The sequence below is a fragment of the Abramis brama genome, assembly GCF_963993115.1.
Source record: "Abramis brama genome assembly, chromosome: 12".
In the NCBI taxonomy this organism is placed as follows: Eukaryota; Metazoa; Chordata; class Actinopteri; order Cypriniformes; family Leuciscidae; genus Abramis; species Abramis brama.
The window spans coordinates 6,588,087-6,614,778 of NC_139974.1; the positions used below are offsets into that span (position 1 = coordinate 6,588,087).

The window sequence follows — 26,692 nt, forward strand, 5'->3', positions numbered from 1 at the left end:
GTTATGCAACTTCTAGAAAGAAACCCTCTGCTCTATAGACATGCTATCCAGTAGCGAGGGAAGGAGGGTGCTGCGGGGGCTGCAGCCCCCCTCGTCATAGCATCAGCACCCCCTGGTGGGGGGCTGTGGACTAACATAATATTGTACCTAAAAACGTGAAATAAAATAAATTAATTAAAATAGACATAACATACTATGTTTGATATGGGATTAAAATGATGGGCAGTGTATAATTGTAGATTTGAAAATCCTACTTTCCCCCATTATTGTTGAATCACGGAAGCTACACCAGTTACTTTTGCCAAGAGATTTATTATTTATACATGTGTCATGTGTCAGACAGAGAGAAACAGGCATAAGAATAAGGCTACATGAGAGGTGGTCTTCATTCTAGATTTCTCTGTTCCCTATTTCTCTATCTTCTCACCCCATCATGCTAGCTGTAAATGGTTTCTCTGGGTTTCTCCTTCCTTACCCCATCATCTCTATGTTTCCTCCTTCCTCTCACACCCTCATGCCTTTATCTTTCTCTGAGGTGGTACAGTAAGATTGAGCTAGGCTACATCACAGAGAGACTTGCAACTTCCTTGTAAGGTAGAAAAACATATTGCTTATGTTTAAAAATGGAATGTATAGCCTACCTGTGTATACATGGTACAATCCACTTTCCACATTAAGAAACTATTATTAACTACTATCTGACGGAAGTCGTGGGATTTCATGTGTTGCGTGATATGTCTGCGCCCAAGTAGCTGTGCTTCACCTGTGCTTCCCCCTAATATAGTCCCAAGTCAATCTCTGCCTAGGAAATCGCCTAGTGTTAATCTTCATCGCTATTTGTACTCGTTGTGAATACGCAGGCCACAAGAAGTAATTACCCGTATTTTTCGGACTATAAGTCGCTCCGGAGTATAAGTCGCATCAGTCAAAAAATGCGTCATGAAGAGGAAAAAAACATATATAAGTCGCACTGGACTATAAGTCGCATTTATTTAGAAATTTATTTCACAAAATCCAAGACCAAGAACAGACATTTAATATGGAAAGGCAAGTTATTCAACTACACAGTAGCACACAGAACAACAGGCTGAGTAGGTATCCGCAGTGGTTAAAGTGGGATTTGGCAGGTGGGGGAACCCTCAAATTTTGTGTAGGTGCAAAAGGGAAAAATTACTCGCCATGGGACAACATATTGAGTATCGTGGTATAGAAATAATTTTTGGGACAAGAGTGTCACTGTGGCACCAAGTATCACAATACTTATTTACTTGATATTTTAATGGTTTTATTTTTGTCAATAAAATTGCTGAACACCACAATATGGAACACAACCTTGTTTATCACAATGTAAATTTAAACATAAAAATGGGAAGTCCAAAACTGAATCAAATTTAACACACCAAAATGGCTGAAGACAACTATAACAGAAATAAATCACAACCTAGATAGACCTATTGCAGAGTCAAAGTCAAAATGCAGAGTCAAAGTCAAAATGCAGAATCAAAATTTTGTTGCATCATAAAACATAAGAAACAGTAACAACAACAAACAACAATTTTTGATGGTCCAAATATTGTGGCTATTCTCACATCCACTCAAAATTGCTCCCAAATTGACTGGTACTGTGACTTGATTTGCACTGGTTTCCTTTGTGGACAGGCTGTGTGATCAGCTGCTCTTCTTGTGAGCACCCATTTCTTTACATATTTCTGTGGATTCCACTGATTCACAGGGGGCCCAACCAAAGAAATGAACATCAGTGCCTTTTGGATTTTTAGTTGAGCTCTTAGAGGAGTTATTGTGATGTTCATTTCAGAGAATCCCCTTTCACAGTCAGCACTGCTAACAGCAAGTGATTTCACTGCCTGCTGCAGTTTTAGCAGCCCATCAGTTACAGGAATTTCTGGATGCTCTTTGAAATCTCTGAATCTCTGTCTGACACCAGAAAAGCTGATGTCAAAAAGGTCACATAGCTCTCTTATCTCATCCTCACCATAAAACACTGGCAACGGTGATGGCCAAGCTTCTGGCACAAGAACATTAATTTTGTCAAAAAGTGACTTTTCACTTTCAGTCACCATTCTTGAGCACACACTTTCAGCTAGAGCTTCATAAAATTTTTTGAGGATCAACTGGTTTTACCCTAGGGTCCTTTTGCAGTGTTACCCCATAAAATGTTCCAGTCTCCACTGCTTCAGCTGCCTGTCTGTAGTATGGTCCAGGGTTGTGTTGTCTGGCTAAAAAAGTATCAACTTCTCTCTCAACCAGGTGCACAGCTCGTGATAACGATATGTTCCTTGACTGCAAACTTTCCGATAAATCTTTAAGCTCCTCCAAAGCATCAAGCATGAGACCCATGTTCTTTATAAAGTCCCCTGATGAGAGCTTTGTTGCAAGACCCTGAAACATGCATCTCTCATTTGCACTGCGTTCAGCATCATGACTGGCTTTGCAGAAATGAGCATAAAGCGCCTCATGCATTGTCCACACTGCCTTCACTGCTCTGTGTGATGAGGCCACCCACCTCACACTCAGGACTCTGCCAATCTTTTTAATCACAATTCCTAATTCTGAGACGGCAGAACTGAGCTCCCTTTGATTCTTGGGGGATTGGTGGTACAGACAATACAATTTGTCCATGAAACTTGAAAAATGATTAATTTCTGTGCACTGCTTAACAGCATCCCCAACCGCCAGCTCAAGTCTATGGTTTAAATAATGGCAGCCGATCAGACGTGGGAACTTGCTTTTTAGCCTGCTAAAGACTCCAGCTTTTCTCCCTAACATAACAGAGGCTCCATCAGAGCAAAATCCAACCAAACACTCATTGAGAAAGGCATTGTCAAGGCCATGACCTAATAAACAATTCAAAAGAGCCTCAGTAATTCCCTCTGCATTAGTGGACTGAAGTTCCACCAAGTCTAAGAAAAATGTAGTTGGTTCAGAATTATTAACGGAGCACCTCAGGTACACAACAAGGCATGATTTTTTGCTTAAAGCAGTGCCCTCATCAATAAGTATGGTGAGTTTCGGCTTTGTAGACATAATGCTTGCCATTAAGGCACTTTTCATTTCTTTTGAAATGAATTGTATATCGCCACATGTCACATTTGAGTGCAGTACTCTGCCGATGTTGACCCCATTTGCCTTTTGCAAGTCAAGAAGTTCGGGGTGGTCTGTGAAGGGTTTATTATGTTTTGCAATGTAATAAGCTGTTCTGAATACTGACGTTGTAGAGGAGGTTTTCTCCTCTTGTGCCACAAGTAAACTTGAGTCTAACTGCTTTTCTGATCTCTTTTTCAGAATTGCAACGGCCTGTATGTGACTTTGCGATGACTTGTGTTCATGTATTTTCTTTCGCAGTGATGTCATTTGTTTGGTTTTTGTTCTTCCATATGGGGAAATTTTACAGTTTTGCCATTCACTGGAAAAAGTGTACCTTTGAGATCCTTGTCTGTAAACACCAAGTGATGTGGCACTTTTGCATACAGAACACCCTAACTTCTTGTTAGAGACATAGATAAATGGGTATGCTTGTTTGAAATATTCATATTGAAAAATTCCCCAACAATCTGGCAAATTCTGTTCTAAGCTATTGCTTTGGGCTAGGCTACTGGTACTGTTTTGGGCTGTGGTGTTGATGCTGCTTTGGGCTATGCTGTTATGGGCCTGTGCTGTGCTACTACTGCTGGGCAAGGCTGGGCTGCTGAAGTTGTGCTGTGCTGCTACTGCTGGGTTGTGCTGTCCTACTACTGCTACTGCTTGGCTGGGCAGGGCTGGGCTTGGCTGCCGCTGGGTTGCTGCTGAGCTGTGCAGTGGTGCTGATGCTGGACTGAGCTGGGCTGAGGTGCTGATATTGGGCTGCGATGCTACTACTGATGTTTCCCTGAGCTATGACCTGGGCAGCTTTCATTCCCCTAATCATGGTGAAAATATGGAATTTGAAAAGTGGTACTAAGAGTCACTTCAGCTTAAATCATGATGACTGCAACAGTAAAAATGGAGAACGCAATCTGCTCTGTATCAGGCCAAAGAAGTCATTTTTATAGTACATCACAGCGCAAATTACCCAGTTCCATGGCCTGGACTGGCTGGAACTGTCCATTCACATTGCATGGCCACTAAATAACACTTAAGACTAAAGTTATATTAAAACATTAAAATATTTATTGTCCAATTCCATATCAAAACATCACATAACAACAATGCTTGGTACACTTCATAGGCTATCCATTGCCTGATTTAAAAATAAAATCTAAAAACAATGACTTAGGCTATCAGCTAGTCCTTCAGGGTAATTTTCTTCCTGTTCTGTTTAGGTAGCATTTCCAGACCAATCCTTACCCTTGGAAATAATCAGTGATCCTTTGTTTGCATCCTCTCTTATTTTCATCCTCCTCCATCTATAAGAATCAAGTTATGAAGACATTAACATTACCAATAGGGCTGCACGATTAATCGCAATTACAATGCACGCGATTTGACAAAGGCTGCAATTATTTTATGCGCAGCTTGTCAGTGCAGTATGGCTCTGTGATCAGTAGTAAATGCTCCGTTTGAAAGCCAGAGGGTGCTCTGGCGCAGAAACTCCACATATGCCTTGTCGCAGAAGAAGATAATGCAGGTCATTGCAGGAAATAAGCTATGGGCATCATACAATGGCTGTGACCATTTTTTTACAGTCTATGGCTGTGACTGAATAAACAGGAGATTGAAACACTTTGATTGATTAAACATGACTAATAAACACAGACTGCCTTATTCTGTGTAATTACTATTCAAGGACATTTTTGTCTCTTTCAATAGTGACAAGCTGGAGTGCTAGCCAACTACCTTGCAGTTACCTTACGTTTGTCACAAGGTTGTGATAGTTTTGCATTTTTAAATTCGTTTTTATTTCAGTTTTCAGTTTATTTTCAGTTTTAGTAATTATATTATTTTATTAGTAATTATAGTTTAGCAGAGCAAACAGAACACTTCCAGTGAAGACCAAAGCAAGACATTTAATTTCATCAAAGTTTAATTTTTGCACAGATTAGTTAACTCTTGTGCAGACATCTTAATAATAAAAATAAAATAATGGTTTGAGATTGAACAAAAAAAAAAAAAAAGCAACTTAAAAGTATACAAGTAAAAACGATGAAAATTTCAGACAAACTAATTCATAGTAAAGATGAAATTGTGTGTGTCTGTCTGTTTGTGTATGCGTGCGTGTGTGTGTGTGTGTGTGTGTGTGTGTGTGTGTGTGTTGTCCTGGTATCCTCTACATTGTGGGGAAATGTCTCCACATGGATGATATTAGCAATGTTTTGTAAAAACAAAGATAATAACAGCACATTTCAGCCTGTCAACCTTCGTGAAAATATGACATCTCAATCATACAGTAGTAGTAGGCTACAATAAAGTTTTTTTGTGCTTGACGGACTTGTTTTGCTGTTGCACCCGCGTCTCGCACAAGATACTAAAAATGCAGCGCTCAAGTTTAAGTTCACCTTCTGTCTCATAACCTGTGTTATTTCCCATTTCACTGCCACAGACGCATCCTTTATGATCGATCAGCCGCTTAGGATTAACGTTAGCGATGTGTTCAAGGTTACGGTCCTTCATTGAGCGGTTAATCGCCTCAGCAACTTCACGCGCGAACAGGCATTTCCCTAAACAGCCACAGGCCAGATTTTCCGCCACAGTAAAGAGCTTATTAATAACGAAAAAATAATAATTTTTGCTAATTAATATTTTATTTCAGTAACTGTTGTTAGTTTCGTTTCGTTTTTCATTTAGGCTATTGTGATTTTTTTTTTTTTAATTCCAGTTTACGATTTTTTTTTTTTTTTTTGACCAATAGTTTAAGTCTTAGTTTCAGTTTTTGTTTACGAAAATATCCTTGGTGAATTCCTCATTGACTAGCAGATGAACAGAGATACCGCCCTGCAAATAATAGTCTTAACTCGGAGCCTTGCTCTTTCTTTAACTTGTGTTGGTTGCCCTGTCTAAATTATGGAAATTTGACATTACTTCACCTTAGACTTTTAACTCCACTGCAACATCCACTAGCTATGGCTAGAACAGCAACTGTAAACACAAAGACTTGCGTTGAACCGGCGATGCCCTCAAATCAGACAGGAGAACCGTGACTGAGAACATAACACACGTCGGGATTCGGGAAGCGTGTTTGTGAAGGCGGGGCGGCCCGCCAGGGGGTGATATTACTTGATGCGTAAAGACTCCTTCAGATCAGAAGCACCAGGCTGGCTGCAATTTGAGAGTGCACACGCAACATTTTTTTTAAACAAAGCCTACCATCGCTCTATCATTGATATTAATGAATCTATTTATTTATTAATTTATCTGACGTGCCGGAACGCAGTTCCGGACCGTTCCGGCCCACTTTAACCCCTGGGTATCCGGTATGTTAACGCAACACATTAACAGTTATTCAGCTACACAATAGCATAAAGAACATATACCTGGGAGGCTGAATAGGCTAAATTAACATAAGCCAGCGAGTCCAACAAGCAAGTTACCAGTAAACAATTTCACCAAGCTCCCGCGATCTCATTCCACATCACTGAATCCATTGAATTTTCTTCATCCTTGGGTGTGGCTTCTGAACAACTCCGCCATAGAGCGCCCTCTCGCGGCTGTAGACGGTAATGTTTTCATCTCAGTCTGAATTAATTTTGATATATAAGTCGCACCTGACTATAAGTCGCAGGACCAGTTTTTTTTGTTTTTATCACTTTTACTCAGGACATGCTGGCAACAAAGGATTCCATTTGCCCACCTATCTAAATGTAGGAAAGAAGGTGAATAAGCCCTATTTCAAATGGTGGAGTGTTTCTTTAAACTTTAACTTGTGTTCTGTAAGCTTTATGGACATAATACTTCAGAAAGAGCTTTATTGCCATGTATGTTTACTCATACGAGGAATTCGTTTTGGTGACAAAAGCTTATACAGCACAACCAGAATGACAGCGACAAGACACAAAAATAATAAAAATAGAATAATAGGAAAAAAAAATATACAAAAAATATTTATAAAATTCTCAATATAATTAATTAATTATATTCTCAAATAACACTGGTAGTTAATGTCCACTCCAGCATCAGAATGCAACCATTCTTAATCCTTATTGTTGCACAGCGGCCAAAAGTAAAAGTAAAATCACAAACTGCTCAATTGAATATGAAGGCAAATGGCTTGCATTAATTCAACCACATTTATCAATTCAATATTAAGCCCAAAATCGTTTTTGACTCACCAATCGGTAGATTATTTGAAGCCTACATAAAATTCATCCGCCGCTCTTTCCTCGTGAAGACGTCGATCACAGCTTTGTAAAACTCGTCTTTACGGGCCTTCAGTTTGCAAAGTCTCTGGCTCTCAATTTAAAATTTTTAACTCTGTGATGACGGCCAGTGCTGTCATTTTGACTTTGAATTTGGTGCGAGGATTAGGCATGTAGGCTAGCTGTGGTGTAACGTTAATGACGTTAGCTGCGCAAATGTCCAGTAATATCTCGATTTTAATTGGTCCATGTCTGATATGTTACGGAGATGTTACTGGCATACCATATTTACGTCCAAAGGCACAGCAGATTTGTGCTTTTTGCCGTACATGTTAAAGAATACTAGCCTGGCAAGCCAGACTACATCAAGATGTTTAGATTCATTCAACTTTTGCCATATCTGGCCGGCAGAACGACGAACACATCTTCCTTTTTTAAAGAATGACTTAAGTGCCGTTCTTTGCTCTTTTCTCAAAGAAAAACTTAACTCCAAGTACTCCAGAGTCGCGGACAAAGCCGATTCGAAAGACTGTTCTCCAGCAGCCGTCATTCTTTGTTTTCAAGTCGCAGGCAGGAAACCGTCGCAACTCTGTCGTCATATGTTAAGCCCGCCCCGCCTACTCTATAAGCGACGTGATTGGCCTGACCCAATTTAGGTTTTTGCAGCTAGAAGGTCTATTGAGAGTGTCTAGACCCACCTGGCTGCAAAATACATTTTGCTGCCGCTAGGGTGCGTCTAGATTTCTAGGCTAAAAGAATACAGGATCGAAGTGCGCAATGAATGGACAGTAAAAACACTGCTTATTCTACGATTTGTTTTTTATTTGATTATGCGTAACTGCTACATTTGTCATCATAACGTCTAAATAATTGGAATAACACACATATTGCATATATAAATCACAAGAATAAACAGTAAAAATACAAATACAAGTTTATTATTTAATAAACATTTTTATTTTTGAATTTTGGCAGGGTAGGCAGTGCCTAGTTTGCCTACCCAGACCGCACGTCACTGGTCCTGATTAATTAATTAGCATTTTAATTGAATCAAACACTCAACACAATGCGTTAAATTTAGACTCTATATCAAGTCTGGTGGTGGGGTGTTGTATGTGTGTATGTATCAAATTTTGATGCAATTTCCCCACATTTAACTGCTACAGTACAAATGAAAGTTGTATTGAAATCTACTTATTAACATTAAGTGTACAAAATGCCTCAGGTGGGATGGGTTGGAACACTACAGCAAAAACATGGACAGTAGTTTAAATTTTGTTCATGCATTTATTTTGTTGATCAAATTTACTGATTTTCTTTTTAATAATAAATATTAATATTACTACAATTTAAAATAAAAAAACAACAAAAAAACAGCATTTATTTAAAATAGAAATTTTTTGTACAAATATACAATACTGTTCAAAAATTTGGGGTCAGTAATTTTCTTTTTTCTTCTTTTTTTAATTAATACTTTTATTCAGCAAGGATGTGTTAAATTGATAAAAAGTGATAGTAAAGACTTTAATTAAATGCTGGTCTTTTATTACTTTTTATTCATCAATGAATCCTGAAAAAAAATATCACATGTTCCAAAAAAACATAAAGCAGCAGAACTTTTTTTTTTTTTTTTTTTTTTTTTAAAGACAGTTTTATTTTTTTCCTGCTGTCGAGCCATATCACTGAAAGAACCATATTTTGCTCAAGAGCATCGGTTCCCGAACAGACTGGAATAGCCTCGTTTACACATGTACATTTTCATTATAAAACGCATAACTTTTGCAACGGTTACGCCTGTCGTCCACACACTACTCCAGAGTTTTAGACCCTCGAAAACAGAAACTGACCCCTTCAGTCAAATCCAAAGCAAGACACCAGCAAGTGAGCTAGCTAATAGCAACGCTTTGGCAACGACACCTCAGACTGACATATACGTAAATAAACTAAATAAACATGAATTTAGGATAGGCTACTTTAGTTATGTACACATTGTCATGTTAATTATAAACAAATGCATTTGATTTATTGACCACAATATTATCATTGATATTTGTTTGAGAGGGGCACTTTTGATTAATTTTGAAAAAGGGCATGGGCTCGAGCCCCAGAAGGTTGATAATGTGTCATGTTCAACAGTCAAATAAGGGTAACAAGGCTAGCATCATTTTGCATGATTTAAAAGTAATTGGGGTTTTTTTATGTTACATAGTGGTCAACGAAATAACAAGGGCATAGATCATCTGTTTCTGTTATTCTATCATACCAGCTCCACAAAATATTATATATAATGGCAAAAACGTGTGGAATTAAGAAATTATTATATTAATCTATATTATACTATATTAAACTATATAAACTATATTATACTATTATATTAGGCCTATATAATACTAATATTATATAATACTCAGCATGATGCAGCATTCAAATGAAGTGAAAAATATGAACATAAAATAATATAGAAAACATTTTTATCCATCTTATCACACGTCTTTTAAACCCATCCATGATCATATTACATTTACATTTATGCATTTGGCAGACGCTTTTATCCAAAGCGACTTACATTGCATTTCAAGGTACACATTTACATTCTCTACAGTTCTTGCTTTCCCTGGGAATCGAACCCATGACCTTGGTGTTGCAAGCACCAACACTCTACTGTTTGAGCTACAGGAAAGCTTATTTTATTTATTAATAATATCCATTTCTGGCTGCTAAGATCAGACAGGCTTATTAATGCATTAAACTCGTGGCCATTAGAATAACCGTATATAATTACTCTGACATACATGTAGATAAATCACATTTCTGGTATTCTGGATTCACAAAAGTTTCCTGCAGTTTGTAAGTTGTTATGGTGTTGTAATAGTGCCCTCTTGTGGAGAACAGGAAGAATGACCATGTGACAACAGACCTAATGAGTTTATGTATTATGATCTTAAATGTCTTGTTAGTTAATAAGTCATTTATTGGAATATAACATTGAATACAACGAGTCTAAACATTTAATAGACTATATAGTCTGGTGCTGTTTACTATGGAAATAGCATTAGTTATTATTATAGCAATAGCTTTCCGCAATTGTTTGGACACTAAAATATGTTTTATTAGCCAAACATCATAAACCATGATACAATTTTTCAAAATAAAGAGTTTCACAAAACTATAAACACTATTCCTGCAAACCAAACCTGAGCCCAGACATTTTAACAATACAAAATACAGATGAGTTTTTTTGAATTTGGATCCAAACAGAAAGTGCTCAAATCAGAGGAAGAGAAGAAGTACAAAAAGGTGGAGGCGAGAGAGGAAAGCAGTGAATACGGTCAGTTTTCAGCACATCTGTGTTCTTTGTGGCTTTGAGGATTTAATAATTTTGACTAGAGAGCTTGATTTTGTAATAAGAGTTTGTGGCTTAGACCACTGAGATTGTGTTAATAGTTTTGAGAAATATGTCTGAGCTATTGAGAAAAGCTGTAATGATAGGCATCTTTTAGTTGTCATCAGTGAAGGTGAATGAAAATGTCTTCTCACAGATATACTTTTTCTTGTATTCACAAGAAGCATCAAACCAGTAGTTTAAATACACGTACATATTCTCATATCCCAGACAAGCACAGTCTTCTCCAGAAGCATCATCTCCACTCCAGTTATCAGGTTCATATTCCTCAGATTCCTTTTTGAACCAGAACCTTCAGAAGCAGGAAACGGCAGTAGCAGATTTTCAATCAGATGTACAGATGCAGTTTTCTCAGTTCTCAAAGTTCTTTTTTCACAGATATTAAGTATAAGTTAAACGAATTACATTGAAACACAAGCTAATGCAACATAAAGTGGGGTCCAAAATTCTGACACCACCAGTGAAAATGCTTTTATTTTTCTAATTTGATACAAAATTTTAATTACAAATGATATTATCAGCTTAGCAATTTGAGTGAAAAGTTGAATTGAAAAACTAACATGAATGCGAGAAAGTCTTTTGGTTCGTGTCTCTTGTGATTTAATAACAGCAGAACTGGAGCTACTGTCAGTGATGTAGTGGTGCCTGGAGAAGTGGGTATACTCTTCATTTTTGCCCCCAATATTTTTTTAAGCATCCCAGCAAAGGATGAACTTATAAAAAGTGACATGTAAGACTAGTCTTGCATATTAGTTCACCCCAAAATGGGCCAGTAGTATTTGCACATTATCACTTAACTTTTGCTGCTTGACTTCACGGAGAGAGGATCATTATGAAATTAATATTAGCCAAAGAAAAGGTGTAGTTTTTGCAATTAATACTGGCTTTTTATTTTTTATTAATACTAAATAATTATGAATTTTGAGTGACTATTCCTTAGGCCATCCACATATGAAAATTGGACAACTATTCAAGGGATCACTGCATCACTGTCTTTACTGGGTGGGTGTTTTCACACGCACATCAGAGGGGATTTAGAAGTGGGTGTACCTGCGTATACCCTGCACTACACCAGTGGCTACTGTACATGAACTAAACCAGATGATCAAGTTCTCCAGCAGGATTTCAGATGTTCCAAAGAGCTTCATCTGACTGTCTGAACAAAGGAGTTGAATAGTGACCTAAAAATCTGACATATTTCTTCATTTCTATGTTATAAGTTATGTAATTTTTGTATTTTATTTTGAGGATTAATTGGAAAATGAAAACTAAAATTGCAGTGTTATCTAGACTTCTGGATCTCACTTTACATCACTGATCGATTGAAGACAAAGAAAGTGCTTACTTCAACTGTGTTTTCCTGAGCGTTTGGTTGTTCATCCAAACCCAGTGTCCCTCAACCTCCAGATCATTAAGACCAATCCAGTGTGTCTCGTTAATTTTAGACACCAGAAAATCCTAGTGGAGAACATTTACTTTTGTCTTATTGCAGTTGTTCAAACAGGATCAAGGTTGTTTAATCTTCTATTATATGTATTATTTCTATCTCACCTGAACTTCTGTGTTGTTTATGGTGACCAGATGAGCTTCTGATGCTACACATGAATCACGGCTCTCAAACCACGTCTGCTTTACAGAGGAGAAGAAATAACACTTTCCACGACGTGGTGTCCAACCCTCCTCGCAGGGCTTACAAGATGGAGTTAGGAATTCTGAAGCAGTGAATTATGAAAATCATGTTTAAACGAAGCAATCTCTGCCTTTAACAGTACAGGAAATAAATACAGAATACAGACCACTGACCAAAGAAAGCAGCAACCCCATGTAGAGAAAGAGTGAAACAGCTTGAAAGTAGGTTAACCCACTCACCAGTGCAAGAAGAGAGGCAGTTTTTAACTCTCTGGTACTTGTCTAAGAGCTCTCTCTCAGAGTCTGATGCAGAAGACACTAATAAACAAATGAGAGGTTGTTTTAGTCTATAAAAGCCCGCTGGTGCCTCTGGGTATTTTTAATTTTTTTTAGCAGCTTTATATCTGTCGTGTTAACAATTGCAACCCACAGGAAATCAATCAATAAGCTGTACCATAACTCTTGTATAAGTGTATAACTGCCTTAAATGTGTCTGTTTTCATCAGAGCAAAGATCAAATAGAGCAAGAATTATACTCACACATGATCCCCAGAACACTCAGACCTCCAAGAGCCAAAACAAGAGAGACACCGAGGACGATCAGAAGAACTTTAGTCCGCTTTGAGGAAGTAACTTGATTCCCTGTGATTAGAAATCAAATGTGATGACTGAATTCCAGCGTGATTCAATTGTTCAACGTTGATTATTTAATTTAATTGGCAGAATAGTTTGGCTTGAAAACATTCACAGATCATTTTAACATATACAGTTTGACAACTTGAGGCTCACTCAGTGAAATCATTCACTCGTGTACTGAATCTTCAGTCCAAGTCTGCAAAACTACAAGCACATTATACGCTTTAAACTCAGTCTGCAATTGATTTGAACGAATCCATGATGCAATGTATCTGAACAAGATGTCCAGGACCTCGGCAGAAAATGAGGCCCACAGCATTAAAGATACAGCAGAGTCTTTAATTTTACACATGGGTACTTTTTTATCCCTGTATGAACCAAACCCATCTTAAGTGTTTGCTGCCAAAAAGCTCTTTTTTGTTTTGTTTCATATGACCATAGAACATTTGAAAAGTAACTGACACTACTGGAACCTCAAACGGGACGGGTTCTATGGTCAGATGGGAATCTGCAGGATCTGGAGAGATTCTGTATGGAGGAATGGTTTCTGATCTCTTGTCAGGTGTTCTCCAAACTCATCAGGCATTATAGGAGAAGACTCAGAGCTGTTATCTTGGAAAAAGGAGGTTGCAAAAAGTATTTAATAAAAGGGGGCAAATAATTGTTCCCAATGTGTTTTGGAGAAAAAACATTTATTTCATTTTTTATACACTCTAAAAAATGCTGGGTTAAAAACAACCCAATATGGGTTATTTGGCAACCCAGCGCTGGGTAAATATTGGACAGAACACATGCTGGGTTATTTTGACCCAGCAGGCTGGGTTTTTATACATTAACCCATCTGCTGGGTTGTTTTTAATCAGTGCTGGGTCAAACAACCCCCATGCTACAGGTTATTCATTTTAGATAATAATAATTAAAAAAAAACGAATAAAAAAAACAAAAATATTAATAACAATAATAACACTACTGTTTATTGATTCAATTAAAGTGTTTATTCCAGGAAATTAATATAATCATAAATACATTCATGTTAAAAAAAAAAAAAAAACAGACATCTGCAACATAAACGGAGGCCCACAAAAATCATTTGTGCTAAAATGTTGGTATGTTAAAATATTATAAAATGGTAAGATTCTCAAAATTCAAAACTCTACACTTATAAACTGTAAAATAGCCTACAGCTTAAGATTCTATTCACAAAGAATACAATAAAAAACACATAAGTACATACAATGTAATTTACTTAAATAAGCAATCATTTAGTCCTGTGCAGCAAAAATGGGAGGCACATCTCTGCGTATAAACAGTAAGTACATACATTGCAATTCATTTTAAATAAGCAATCATTTAGTCCTGTGTAGCAAAATAAAAACATGAAACTCTATACCTATAAACTGTAAAATAGCCTAGCTAAAAATTATCTTCACAAAATGATAAAAAAAAAAGCAAAAAAACTGAGTCAACTTTTCCAGAGTTTCCCCTTCACCAAAAATCTGTCCAGCCATTCCAAGCTCCAAGACAAAGGGGAAGGGTTTTGCTTCTCTCTGCCTTTCCAGGTAAAGCACCATGTTGGTTCCAGACTAAATGAGGGAAAGACAGTATCAGACACATAATTATTTAAAAGTGTGTCTTAGGTTTTCATAAGAGTAGATTAGAGTAGACTAAATTAGAGTAGTAGTTAAAATAGAGTAGTTAAATTAGTTAAATACCATCTTAAATTAACTTAAAGAATTAGTTCACCCCAAAATATAAATTTCCTAATCATTTACTCACCCCAGTGCCATCCAAGATATCCATGTCTTTCTTTTTTTCAGTGGAAAAGAAATTAAGTTTTTTTGAGGAAAACATTTCAGTATGTTTCTACACAGAATAGACTTAAATGGCAACCAACTATCCCAATGTTTAAAGAAGGTTCAAATGTCCGTCTCAATGCAGCTTCAGAGTCTCTACACAATCCCAGTCGAGAAATAAGGGTCTTATCGAGCGAAACGATTGGTCATTTAAAAAGAAAAAAAAACATTTATAAACTATTAAACCACAAATGGCTTATGTCTTCGCTAGATAACACCCTTATTTCTCGACTGGGATTGTGTAGAGACTCTGAAGCTGCATTGAGATGGACATTTGAACCTTCTTTGAACGTTGGGATAGTTGGTTGTCATTAAAGTACATTCTGTGTAGAACAATCCTGAAATGTTTTCCTCAAAAAACTTAATTTCTCTTCCACTGAAGAAAGAAAGACATGGATATCTTGGAAGACATTGGGGTGAGTAAATTATTAGGAAATTTTTATTTTGGGGTGAACTAATCCTTTAAAGAGTTGTGAGAAAATGAAATGCATGTCAGATTCAAGCAGCAATAAAACGATTTATCGTGCAGCCCTACAAACAGGTGTAAAGAAATGAGCCTGCTATTTTTGTCCCCTGTTGTTTTACTTACCGGTTGTACATCAATGAATGAGGTTCTTGTCTCTTGAATAGTTGGCCGAAAGGTTTTGTGGCCAATCTTGTACACAGGCGGGGGAAGAATGACAGGCAGGATTGTAAGTGATAGTATGCCTTTGGAATCTAAGAATAGAAAAATGGCAAATTAGAACTTGTTCGTTCATCAGCTTTTAAATTAAGCAAAGTGCATTTCTAACTAAGGTCAACTTAGAATGAGTGAAATTAGCTTAAATATATAACAGTTAAATATGTACTCTGGTAATCTGAAAACATTTTGTGTTATTAAAGGTATAGTTCACCTTAAAATGCAAATTTACTCACCCTCATGTCAAATTTACTCGCCTCATTTACTCACCCTCACGTTGTTCCAAACCTTTTTTTGGAAATTTTTTTAAAGTTTCTTTCTTCTGCTGAACACAAAAAGATTTTTTAAAGAATGTCAGTAACAAGATAGTTGACGGTAGCCAATGACTTCCATAATAGGAAAAAAGTACTATAAAAGTCAATGGCTATTGTTAACTGTTTTGTTACCAACATTTTTTTTTTTAAATATCTTCTTTTGTGTTCAGGAGCAGAAAATCATTCAGGTTTGTAATACCATGAGGGTGAGTAAATTTTCCTTTTCAGGTGAACTATCCCTTAAAGCAGTGCTTCTCAAACCCGTCCTGGGGACCCCATACCACTGCACATTTTGTATCTCTCCCTCATTTAACACACCTGATTCAGCTAATTAGTACAGACTGCAAAATTTAAATTGGGTGAGACATCCAAAATTATGGGGGTCCCAGGATATTTGAGAACCACTGCCTTAAACCAAGAAAGGGGCAAACAAGCACGGCTATCTATGAAATTACACTGACAACGACTAGGCACAGAAGTGGTACCCTATGCCAACTCTACAATATAACTGATTTAAATTCACCCTACATGGTTTGACATTAAGTCTTGTCATGTGCTTGTACTTGGACAAGTAAATTGGCCATTCATGTTTTTGAGCTTATTGTGAATGGTGTAGCAAACTTATTTAAAGGGATAGTTCGCCCAAAAATGATATTTAACCCATGATTTACTCACCCTCAAGCCGTTCGAGATGCATATGTCAATCTTTTTCAGACGAACACATTTTCAGTTATTTTAGAAAATGTCTTAGATCTTTCAGTGGTTATAATGTGAAGCAATGGGGTCCACCTCATTCAAGTCCCAAAATGTGCATGCATCCTTCACAAAAGTAATCCGTAGGACGTAGCGTAGAAAGTGACATGACATAGAAAGAACGTGACAGCGCAGCCAGAGAGCAGAGCAAAACAAAACTCTACGTTCGTTCTACGTCACGACGCTTTCTACGCTACGTCCTACGTCATACGCCAGCATCCATCTCCGTGAACGTGCGTCGGCCACTACCGGAAGCCAGTTATTTTCGTTTATAAAGTTTTAAATATGTATATTTTTACGACAAAACCGCACGGATTACCCTCAGAAGGCCTTCGTTTGTCCCCCTGGAGCCGGATGGATTACTTGTGTAAAGGATGCATGCACATTTTGGGACTTGAATGAGGTGGACCCCATTGCTTCACATTATAACCACAGAAAGATCTAAGACATTTTCTAAAATAACTGAAAATGTGTTCGTCTGAAAAAAGATTGATATGCATCTCGAACGGCTTGAGGGTGAGTAAATCATGGCTTAAATATCATTTTTGGGCGAACTATCCCTTTAAGGGTTAGGGTTGGCACTGGATGCAACTGTGAAAAAAAGATTACCTACAAAGAAAGAGAATTTGAAATGCAAAATTGTTCATCACATATTTACCAGCAATTTTTCAATGAGGCACTCAAGACTCCAGTTGAGGAGATTTGTTGAACAAAAATGTCCATTGCTGTAAAAGAAAAGGAGGAAACATCTGATTAGTAATATCTTTACAAATTTATCATGTCTTATACAATGTTTTTAAAATTATTTTTTATGCTGGCTCCAGTTAATTTAAAAAATATATATATATATAAATAATTTTAATGAATCATTACTTAATTAAAAAAAAAAAAAAAATAAATAGACTAAATAATTTTAACAGCTTAATTAACTATTGTTATTTCACAAGACTGTAAACAGAAGAAATGTTAATTTTGTGGATAATTAAAAAAATATTTTATAAAATTACCTGTAGACATTTCATAGAATATTTTTTATTCATTCCAATGTATTAGTCTATCGGTATAACAATCGCCCATTGACTTATTTGATTGCAGTTTCAAGATAAGTAAAAATAATAAATAAATGTTGTTAATGTTTATTCTTCCTGGCAGTTTTTTTTTTTTAAATCATTCACGATTCAATGATCATCATAGTTATTTTAATGACTGTGAACCAAATTGCATGACAAACCAAAATAATAAATTGTATTAGGCTATTTAATACATAAGCTTGGTTCCTCCTAAGGTTTTTTAACTTTTTTTCCTCTCCATTCTGTCACCTGATGGAGTGTGGGTTCCTTGCCACTGTTGTCTCTGGCTTGCTTATTTAGGGGCACTTAATTTTCAACAATATTATTGATTTAATTGCACTGACAATATCAGATGAGAACTGAACTGAACGACTCTTTTTTCAGAGCCGATTTAAGACCAAATTGTACTTCAGTAACTACTTTGATTATCTTTACATAGTTTCTGAACGTAACTAAAGCAACACTGAACTGACTTCAAATGAACAATGACAGTTTTTGATAAGAATTGTACGTTACTGAGCTGGACGATGACATCACTGTTTTCTGCAGAAATGCTTAGCCAAATTGAATTAAGGCGCACACACACAAACAGAGAGAACATAACCTACTGCCGCATAATTCAATATTTCATGTAAAGCTACCTTTCAAAAATGACTAACAAAAACAGTTAAATAATAGGTAACGTTAGACTTACAGCTTCTTTAGCATATCCAGCCACTAGCCAGTGACGTTACATCCATCCAACACCGCCGAATCAAGTAACCCGCAACATTTCTGGAGATAAAACAGACACCAACAACTGTACTTAGACATTGTGACCGTGTTTTAAGTGGAATAATTGATTACAGACCGTGTAAAAATAATGAATGTTATGTGTAACGTAACGTTAACGTTAGCATAACGGTCGCTAGTTCGACAGACGTCGACGTCGTCAATAATTCATAGTTCATTTAAACATAACTTCTTGTTGACTTTCTGACTTCTTTGACTAACGTTACTTAACATTAGGAAAGTTGTAATAAAACAGGGTTGCTCACCTTTACACTCGCTCCTGCTTGAACCTCTCGTCCTCCTGTTGACGTAGCTAGTGATTTGAACAGTGTGGACAAAAGCGCGCGACTCGCGAGGAGGCGCTGGGTCAAAATTTCCAAAACAAACCCAAATGCTGGGTCATTGTCAGCTGATTACGGAGAAAATAACCCAGCAACATAGTCAAAATGCTCAACCCAGCATTTGGGTTTAAAAATAACCCAGCATTTTTTAGAGTGTATCATTTATTTTCCTATCATGTGCGGAGCTCCATATGAATTTTTGAAGTAATTACAAAGATTTAAACACCAATACGACATACTACTAGATGAGAGAGCGCGGTGTAAACAACCTTGTTGAACTGCATTATGCCAATAGAGCATGAATATATCTAGTAAAACAAATATCTGCAACTAAAAACACAGGTGTTTTATACTGAGAATGAGAAAGCAGTGTGTGATAGGAACCAAACACAAATAGAAATTTGCAGGAAGTTACAAAAACCTCAGACTCAGTGATCTCAGTCACAGTTTTTTCCCCAAATTGCTTAGACACTAAAAGTGAAACTTGAGGCTCACTCAGTGAAAACATTCACTCATGTACCAAATCTTCAGTCCAAGTCTGCAAAACTACAAGCACATTATACGCTTTAAACTCAGTTTGCAATTGAAAAACAAACTTTTTGCAAAACTCTAAACAGCCCAGCTCGCCCTCCCCCTCCTCCTGTGAGAGCTCTTCGGCCTCTGCCACAACACCGGGGCCCACACCTTCCTCCATCTGCTTGAGGTGAACCAAAAACAACTGATACCAGCTCTCAGTTATATGTGTCGGGTCCCTGCTATGATAACAGTAACTTTCTCAAATGTTTACAGAACAAGCGGGAACCCAGTGTGCCTGTATCTTTCTCTATTGCTGTTCTATTACAAGATAGAAAGTCTAAGGCCTTCAATAGCCGTACAGCAAACCCAACTAATCTGGTGCCTATTACACGTCAAACTAAGATTGATGTGGGGACAAAAAGTAAGACTGTTAAGTTAGCACTTTTAAACATTCGCTCACTTAAAAATAAATAACTTCTAGTCAACGACTTAATAACCACAAACAACCTGGATTTTATGTTTCTAAATGAAACCTGGCTAGAAGACCGCTGCAGTGCAACAATCCTCAATGAAACATCCCCTCCTAACTTTATTTGTATGAGTGTCTGCAGAGCTGTTAAGAGAGGTGGGGGTCTAGCTGCTCTTTTTAAAGATATCTATCAATGTAAGCAAATATCATTTGGGAATTACCCTTCTTTCGAATATCTGGGTATTGTGTTAAAAGGTGCTCCACGCATTTTACTTTTCATTATTTACAGGCCTCCAAAATACTCTCCATCCTTTGCTGAGGACTTTACAGAACTGTTATCAACAATTACCTCAGAGTTTGACTGTTTTGTCATTGCTGGAGATTTTAACATCCACATAGATAGTGCAGGAAACAATATGGCAAAAGAAATCAAAACTGTTTTAAAAACTTTTGATCTGACTCAGCAAGTACATGGACCCACACACAATCATGGACACACTCTAGATTTACTTATCAGTAAGGGTCTAAACATTTCATCGATTGTTATTAAGGATGTAGCACTGTCTGATCATTTCTGTATTTTCTTTGATATATTGATCTCTCCTGCCATTGAAGCTAGATCTGTGTCTGTCAAGAAGAGATGCTTAAATGAGAACACTAGTGTACTATTTATGAAGGCTATATCCTTAACACCAAGCATATCTGCAGACTCTGTTGATTTTCTCCTTGATTCTTTTAACTCAAAAGTTAAAAGTGTAATTGATGATATTGCTCCTGTTAAAGTCAGAGAGAAGAATGGCAGACAAAAAGCACCTTGGAGAAACTCAACAACAGTGCAAATATGAAAAGACAATGCAGAAAAGCAGAGCGCATGTGGCGGAAGACTAAACTTGTAGTCCATTATAACATCTACAAAGTCAGCCTTCATGCTTTCAATATGGGACTAGGCAAAGCTAGACAGACTTTCTTCTCAAATATTATAAACAGTAATTTAAACAACACACGCACTCTTTTTGCTACTGTAGAGAGACTGACAAACCCCCCAAGCCAGATTCCCAGTGAAATGCTCTCAGACAACAAGTGCAGTGAGTTTGCTTCTTTCTTCTCTGAGAAAATCAATAATATCAGAAAGGTGACCAGCACATCCTTGAGTTGCGCTGGGGTCAGACAGATCAAACCACCTGAGAAATTAGTTACTATGTCTGATTTCAAAGAAATTGATGGCAAAATTTTGGAAGAAACCGTACAGCACCTTAAAACATCAACCTGCGCTCTTGACACACTTCCCACATCTTTTTTCAAAAGTGTGTTAAACAGTTTAGAGGCAGATCTTCTGGAAGTGGTAAATGCCTCACTTCTCTCTGGGAGTTTCCCAAACTCCCTGAAAACTGCAGTTGTCAAGCTTCTCCTGAAAAAGAGCAATCTGGATAAGACCATAATAAGCAACTATAGACCATTCTCAAATCTTCCTTTCATAGGCAAGATCATTGAAAAAGTTGTCTTCAATCAGCTGAACAAATTATTATGCTCGAATGGATACTTTGACAATTTTCAATCTGGTTTCCGACCGCACCACAGCACAGAGACAGCGCTCATAAAGATAATAAATTGTATTATAAACGAGCGCGGGATTTGAGTTTACGGTTGCTGCTGAGAATTGAGATGAAGATCGCTGGATAAAGGGCTGAATTTGGATCTCTTTCTTGCAAACTTATGGATTATAAAGATTTGGATTACATCAAGCTAATAAAATTGATGTCTTTTGTGAATTTATGTTGTGTTTTGGACCGGTGTATTATGGTTCAGTAGGAGAAAACGCATTTTGTGTCTCATGGTAAATAAACTAAATATTACAAAATGGTTAAACGATTAAAGATGGCATTTTTAAGGTTTTATAGTGTAGTCTTGTTTAACATCATGTAGGCTAATCCGACGAAACGAGTTTGCAGCAGAAAGCAGGAACAGAGCGAAATGTTATTATTTCTTAAATGAGTAAACTGCATTTAACAAATGCAACTGAAAACGTAGGCCTACACAATTGAATGCAATAGAGTCGAAACATTAATGCCATGATTGTAATATTCATAAATAGGAATACATACAAATTTGTATGTCGGTAGAGTTGGTCATTCGTAAATAATTTACGTTTTTGTGCTGTCAATACGTCAGTATTATACGTTTCTGTGTGTATAAAACGTAAGTAAATGTACATGTGATAGAACTACACTTTACGTAAAAATACACACGTATTCTCATGAGATCACGTTGCAGCAAGCAAAAGTTTTACAGTTTTCACATCTGTGTGTAGTCTGGTGTGTATGTGGCTAATCATTTGTAAAACACAATTTTTGAAAGAGTTAAAATAGTTTTGAATTATTTGTTTGCTTTTGCAAGAGATGTCTGATGTTTTTCATGTTGTGTGCATGTTTTGTGGTTTTGTGTGTAGAGTTTCAAGAAATGGAGCCATAGTTTCAGAAACTGTGCAAGCAATCTGAAAAAAACAAAACAAAAAAAAAACTGCAATGCTTTTTTGAATATTCAACTTGCTGAATGCTTAAACCCTAACCGTGATTCTTATAACACAATTTCTAAAACTTTTAATACTTATAGTAAAACCACTCACTGAGTTTGCACTCAGTTTGCAATTTTGTAACACACACTTTGCAAAACTGTAGGTACAATCCACTGCACAGCACTTCTTTTGCGGAACTGTAAACACAACTCGCTGCTTTACACTCAATTTCCAAATGATCAACACATTCCTAGCAAAACTATACACATGTATGGCTATTATTTATTATTTTGCCAACTGTCTGGCACACTATCACAGGTGAAAACTGTTTTAGATAATTAGTTCACTTTGCAATCAGCCTAAGCACTATAAATAAGCCACAGGTAAGCTGTCCGTGTGGAGTACAATGGAGGAAGCAAGATAAGTGAGAATTAGAGGAGGCCGAGGAAGAGGGCGTGGAGGTGAAGAAGCAAGAGGGAGAGGACGACAAGGACAAGGACAAGGACAAGGAGGTGAAGCTAGAGGAAGAGGACAAGGAAGAGCAAGAGGAGGACGAGGAGAGGGAAGAGGAAGGGTAAGAAGAGTAAGAAATAGAATTACTGATGACATCAGAGCTACAATAGTGGACCATGTAATCAACCAATGACCCTGAGGGAAGCTGGACAACGGGTTCAGCGCTTGAGCCGCTACACTGTAACAAGCATCATAAGGACAATTTCGAAATGAGAATCGTTAGTACAGTCACTTTGCAAGTGTTGCAAGTTTTGTAGCACTGCCATACTCTAATGAGAAACACAACAATACCATACATGTAAAAATACTAAAATTGTTACTTTACAGAATTAGACGTCCAGATGCTGGGGGCAGAGGAAGAATGTTCACTGCAGAACAAGAGACCCATATAGTCAATATGGTTATTGCAAATAATTCCATAAGGCTACGAGAAATACAGCAGCGCATAATTAAGGATGACACCACCTTCCAAAACATACACAATGTAAGCATCTCTGTATTATGTCGTGTACTTGCCCACAACAGAATCCAAATGAAACAAATCTACAGAGTCCCTTTTGAAAGAAACGGTGAACGTGTAAAACAACTGCGATATGACTATGTGCATGTAAGCTGTAGTATCATTGGTACTGAATCTGGAAGTGCATACTGTAGTGCTGTGCATGGGCCTGCTGTGCTGCATTTGTTTAGTCTTGTCCAGAGAGTGATGGAGCTAGAGGCAGATGCCATGGGTCATGAGCTGCTTTTTGTGGATGAGGCAGGTTTTAACCTCACTAAAACAAGGAGACGTGGCAGGAACATTATTGGACACCGTGCCATAATCAATGTCCCAGGACAACGTGGTGGTAACATAACTATGTGTGCTGCTTTTAGTCAAAATGGAGTTGTTCACCATCATGCAACCCTAGGCCCATATAACACTGCACATATTATTACATTCCTTACATGACATGCTCACTAATGTTCAGAGATCAGAGCAGACCAGAAACGTCATCATATGGGACAATGTTAGTTTCCATAGGGCTGCTTTGGTGCGCAACTTACAGATCACTCACTCTTCACTGTACTCAACCTCCCCCCATACTCTCCATTCTTGAATCCAATTGAAGAGTTCTTCTCTGCCTGGTGCTGGAAGGTCTATGACCATCATCCCCATCAACACATAGCCCTTTTACAGACAATGGAGGAGGTATGTGGGGATATTGACCAGGCATCATGTCAGGCCTGGATACGGCATTCCAGAAGATATTTTCCCCAGTGCCTTGGACTAGAGAACATTGCATGTGATGTAGAGGAAATTTTGTGGCCGGACCCAGAGAGACGACACGATGTAGACTGATTTTTTTTTTTTTTTTTTTTTTTTCAGTGAAATTACTATTTTGTGTTTTGACTTGGAAAAAAAACACTTTTGTTTGTTTTGATGTGTGTAAATAAACACCAATACTTGAAGTATGGATCCCTGTACGTTTACAGAACTATGACAAAAGTATGACCTCAAACTGACATAGCCTACCTTGTGCACAGAGAAAGCAAAAGCCAGATGTGTTTTTTATTCATACCATCAGTGTGTAGTTGGCGCATTGTGTGCTTATTAATGTGATGGCTTGTGTTTTCTTATTTGTGTGTAGAGATTTTTGCAAAAAGCCAATAGTTACAAAAAAAATGTGGTTAAGCCATCAGAAAAAACTGTGACATCTATATTTAGTTACATTAAATCAAAATACATTATTTTACAATGTGGCATTCGTTGAACAACCCCGTACTCAGGAACTATATCATTCTAATTATAAATTATTTAAAAGTGAACTGAATGAAAACAATAGCTGTTGATTATTCAAAATTATACATGCAAACGTTTAGAAAAAGACACCCATCTCATGTCTCTTTTAATGTGTTCTCTTTTGGTATATTATAGTGGAGAAAACTTTAAAATTATATATATATATATATATATATATATATATATATATATATATATATATATATATATATATATATATATATATATATCAAATATTTTATTTAAATTTAACAGGCTTCAAGGAATCATATTATTCTAATTATTCACCAGTTAGGTACGAACAGAATGAAAACAATAGCTGATGTTCAGAAAAATCATAAATGCATTCTTACCCATGTAATGAGAACTTTTGTTGTTTGGATAATTAACATAAATCATTTCCATTTTACTAGCCCGGCACGACAGCAAACTCTGAGCCCTGTGTGTTATATTCAGGAAGGAAGAACCAATTTGGCATCAACCTAAGTTATAATAAACAGGAAGTAATGACTGTGAAAAGTTATTCATCCAAATATGGCATTGCAAAAGGCTAATTGTATTGTTTGATATTAATTACTTTGACATGAATCATGCAAATACATGGTGTTTCTGATGTGGCTTAAAACCTCATTCCAAAATGGATTAAATTCATTATTTTCCTCAAAATTCTACAAACAATACCCCATAATGACAATGTGAAAGAAGTTTGTTTGAAATCTCTGCAAATTTATTAAAAAATAATGTACATAAATATACACAGCCTTTGCCATGACACTCAAAATTGAGCTCAGGTGCATCCTGTTTCACTGATCATCCTTGAGATGTTTCTACAACTTGATTGGAGTCCACCTATGGTAAATTCAGTTGATTGGACATGATTTGGAAAGTCACACACCTGTCTATATAAGGTCCCACAGTTAACAGTGCATGTCACCCATTGCTGTGTCTCAATTCACCTCACAAGTATGTACTCTTTTTGTGAAGAAAAAGTAGATACTTTTGAGTGTGTAGCAAAAGAGTACACAAGCTTTGGGACATACTTTCACGTCATACAATTGCGTCTTTAACTGTTGCTCTCTGTCGCATCCTGTCACAGTAAACTGACCTGTCAATCATCTTGTCACAGTTAAAATCCTCCACATTTCATTTAATTTCATTTCCTACCATATTGGAGAGAAATGCAGTAGCACATTGATCTGCTGTCGTGGGTCTTTCATGCAGAGAACTCTCATATTAATGCATAATGATGCATTTAAAAGTTAATGGCCAAATGGATCTTTATAAAAAAGTCCACATTGTTATTGCAGATGAAATATAAATAACACGGATAACATGAACAAAATTTTTTTCATCAGGTTAAACTTTGATTAGTCACTCAAACCTTTATCTAATCCTCTCACAGTCGGTCGCGCATATCCGCCATGTTTTGTAGTTAACACTTTTTACTCGTGTTTGTAGTTCCTCCTCCAAAGCGCAATGGGTTGTGGGCAATATTAGCTTTTAGAGTGTGCACGGATCCACACTTCGAAAATCGACAGCAAATAGTAGACCATCTGAGGACTTCTGGCATGCTCTTTTCAACATACTATGCTTTGGGACACACTTATTTGATGGATAATGGACATTGAGACGCAGGGCAAGCCATGAAGACCAAGAAATTTTCTGTAGACCTTCGAGACAGGATTGTAAAAAATGTCTGCAGCATTGAAGGTCCCAATGAGCACAGTGGCCTCCATTATCCGTAAATGGAAGAAGTTTGGAACCACCAGGACTCTTCCTAGAGCTGAGCGAGGGGGGGAGAAGGGCCTTAGTCAGGGAGGAGGCCAAGAACCCGATGGTCACTCTGACCAGTGTTTCTCTGTGGAGAGAGGAGAACGGCTGATTTTCACGCTTCGGGGCAGTGATGTGTACATATGTCGTCCAAAGGTTGTCAGGCACCCTAAGCACAAACTTAAGCAATGGCCCTGAACCGTTTATAGCAACCTTTTGGTCATGTTGTCAAAACGTTGTTGGAAGGTTGGGTACGTTGTGCAAACGTTCTGTGTTTGCTGGGAGAACGCTTCTCCAGAGAGGAAACGGATCTGCTCGTGCGTGAGTTGCCCCTATTATGCTATTTTAAAGGAACACTGCATCGTTTTTTCATATTAAACTATGTTATTCCCTT

General features: G+C 37.2%; 2 protein-coding genes across 3 annotated transcripts; both read right to left on the reverse strand.

Annotated features, from left to right (window-relative positions):
• Positions 1-4,276: 4,276 nt before the first annotated feature.
• Positions 4,277-24,985, reverse strand: LOC311093369 (CD209 antigen-like protein C). Of its 2 annotated transcripts, XM_084130713.1 has the most exons (7): positions 24,882-24,972; positions 12,862-12,963; positions 12,562-12,639; positions 12,244-12,404; positions 12,038-12,150; positions 10,886-10,984; positions 4,277-4,403 (listed from the first exon to the last, which is right to left on the reverse strand). In XM_084130713.1, exons 1-7 carry the CDS (start codon positions 24,931-24,933, stop codon positions 4,316-4,318), a joined length of 693 nt encoding a protein of 230 aa, XP_083986839.1. In that variant the 5' UTR covers positions 24,934-24,972; the 3' UTR covers positions 4,277-4,315. The 2 variants fall into 2 exon arrangements, with proteins under 2 accessions (XP_083986839.1, XP_083986838.1); XM_084130712.1 differs by lacking the exon at positions 4,277-4,403 and having other exon boundaries at positions 8,118-10,984; positions 24,882-24,985.
• LOC311093371 (uncharacterized protein) lies at positions 14,005-18,594 on the reverse strand. Its single transcript, XM_084130715.1, has 4 exons — positions 18,321-18,594; positions 17,215-17,281; positions 15,400-15,527; positions 14,005-14,540 (listed from the first exon to the last, which is right to left on the reverse strand). The coding sequence occupies exons 1-4, from the start codon at positions 18,332-18,334 to the stop codon at positions 14,420-14,422; spliced, it is 330 nt and encodes a 109-aa protein (XP_083986841.1). The 5' UTR covers positions 18,335-18,594; the 3' UTR covers positions 14,005-14,419.
• Positions 24,986-26,692: the final 1,707 nt, after the last annotated feature.

What these genes read in the sequence shown, in the direction of transcription:
- LOC311093371 (XM_084130715.1), bottom strand. An exon ending in GCCTCATTGAAAAATTGCTG is followed by an intron (nt 15,528 to 17,214) that starts GTAAATATGTGA and finishes TTCTATTCTTAG; the next exon opens with ATTCCAAAGGCATACTATCA. An exon ending in CATTCATTGATGTACAACCG is followed by an intron (nt 14,541 to 15,399) that starts GTAAGTAAAACA and finishes TCCCTCATTTAG; the next exon opens with TCTGGAACCAACATGGTGCT.
- LOC311093369 (XM_084130712.1), bottom strand. Translation starts at nt 24,933, where the DNA reads ATGGAAATGATTTATGTTAATTATCCAAACAACAAAAGTTCTCATTAC. An exon ending in CAAAAGTTCTCATTACATGG is followed by an intron (nt 12,964 to 24,881) that starts GTAAGAATGCAT and finishes TTCTAATCACAG; the next exon opens with GGAATCAAGTTACTTCCTCA. An exon ending in GAGTGTTCTGGGGATCATGT is followed by an intron (nt 12,640 to 12,861) that starts GTGAGTATAATT and finishes TTTGTTTATTAG; the next exon opens with TGTCTTCTGCATCAGACTCT.